Source organism: Sinocyclocheilus grahami, unplaced genomic scaffold (assembly GCF_001515645.1).
Source record: "Sinocyclocheilus grahami isolate Dianchi unplaced genomic scaffold, SAMN03320097.WGS_v1.1 scaffold2915.1, whole genome shotgun sequence".
Lineage (NCBI taxonomy): Eukaryota > Metazoa > Chordata > Actinopteri > Cypriniformes > Cyprinidae > Sinocyclocheilus > Sinocyclocheilus grahami.
This window is the reverse complement of record NW_015508090.1, coordinates 15,360-16,037: the sequence shown is the minus strand read 5'-3', so window position 1 is coordinate 16,037 and position 678 is coordinate 15,360. Positions and strand designations below refer to the sequence as shown.

General features: G+C 32.3%; 1 protein-coding gene across 1 annotated transcript in view; it reads left to right on the top strand.

Annotated features, from left to right (window-relative positions):
* The first annotated feature begins 312 nt into the window (after positions 1–312).
* The window catches only part of LOC107575809 (stabilin-2-like), a 12,873-nt gene continuing 12,507 nt past the window's right edge, over positions 313–678 (top strand). The window contains exons 1-2 of the mRNA XM_016262140.1: positions 313–332; positions 417–510. Of these exons, the coding sequence (XP_016117626.1) occupies positions 313–332; positions 417–510 (114 nt within the window). The remainder of the gene's footprint in view (positions 333–416; positions 511–678) is intronic.

Here is a 678-nt window from a genome sequence, read left to right as displayed (position 1 = left end):
TTTGTTTTGTTTTGTTTTGTTTTGTTTTGTTTTGTTTTGTTTTTGGGCATTATTTTATTTCATTTCCTTTAATTTTAATTCATCATTTGTTTAGTTTACCATTGTTTACCATTTACCATTTCAGCAAATATTTGGCGGTTGAGATATTTTAGTTTAGTTTAGTTTATTTACATTACTTAACTTTACTTTTCACAATCAGGTTTATTATTTTGTTTTATTTCATTATACAGTCAGGTTTATTTAAATTTATTTATACAACATTTTTTGCAAATATTTGACTTTTTTTTTTAAGAGCCCAATACTTTTACTGCAATGCCCTTTGAAGCAAGCCTGTTAGTAATGCCAGTTTATGTGCTGACTTGTTAATCGCCATCAATCTTTGTCATGTTATCGATCTATCATACATTGTGCTCTAGGTGTGTTTGTCTGCCTGGATTTGAAGGAGATGGCTACACCTGCATTAAAACCAATCCCTGCCTCCAACCTCAGAGAGGAGGCTGCGACGTCAATGTGAGACAGATGTATTTCCCTTTTCCAGCGGTTTGCTTTTAGCAATGTCTGCCTAATTTTTACAAGTACCGTATATCAGAATACAGAAGTTGCAGTCATTTAAAGTCACTCCTTTGTTTCAAACTGACACTTGAAAATGATTTTCAGCATTGAATAGGCCTGTATTTT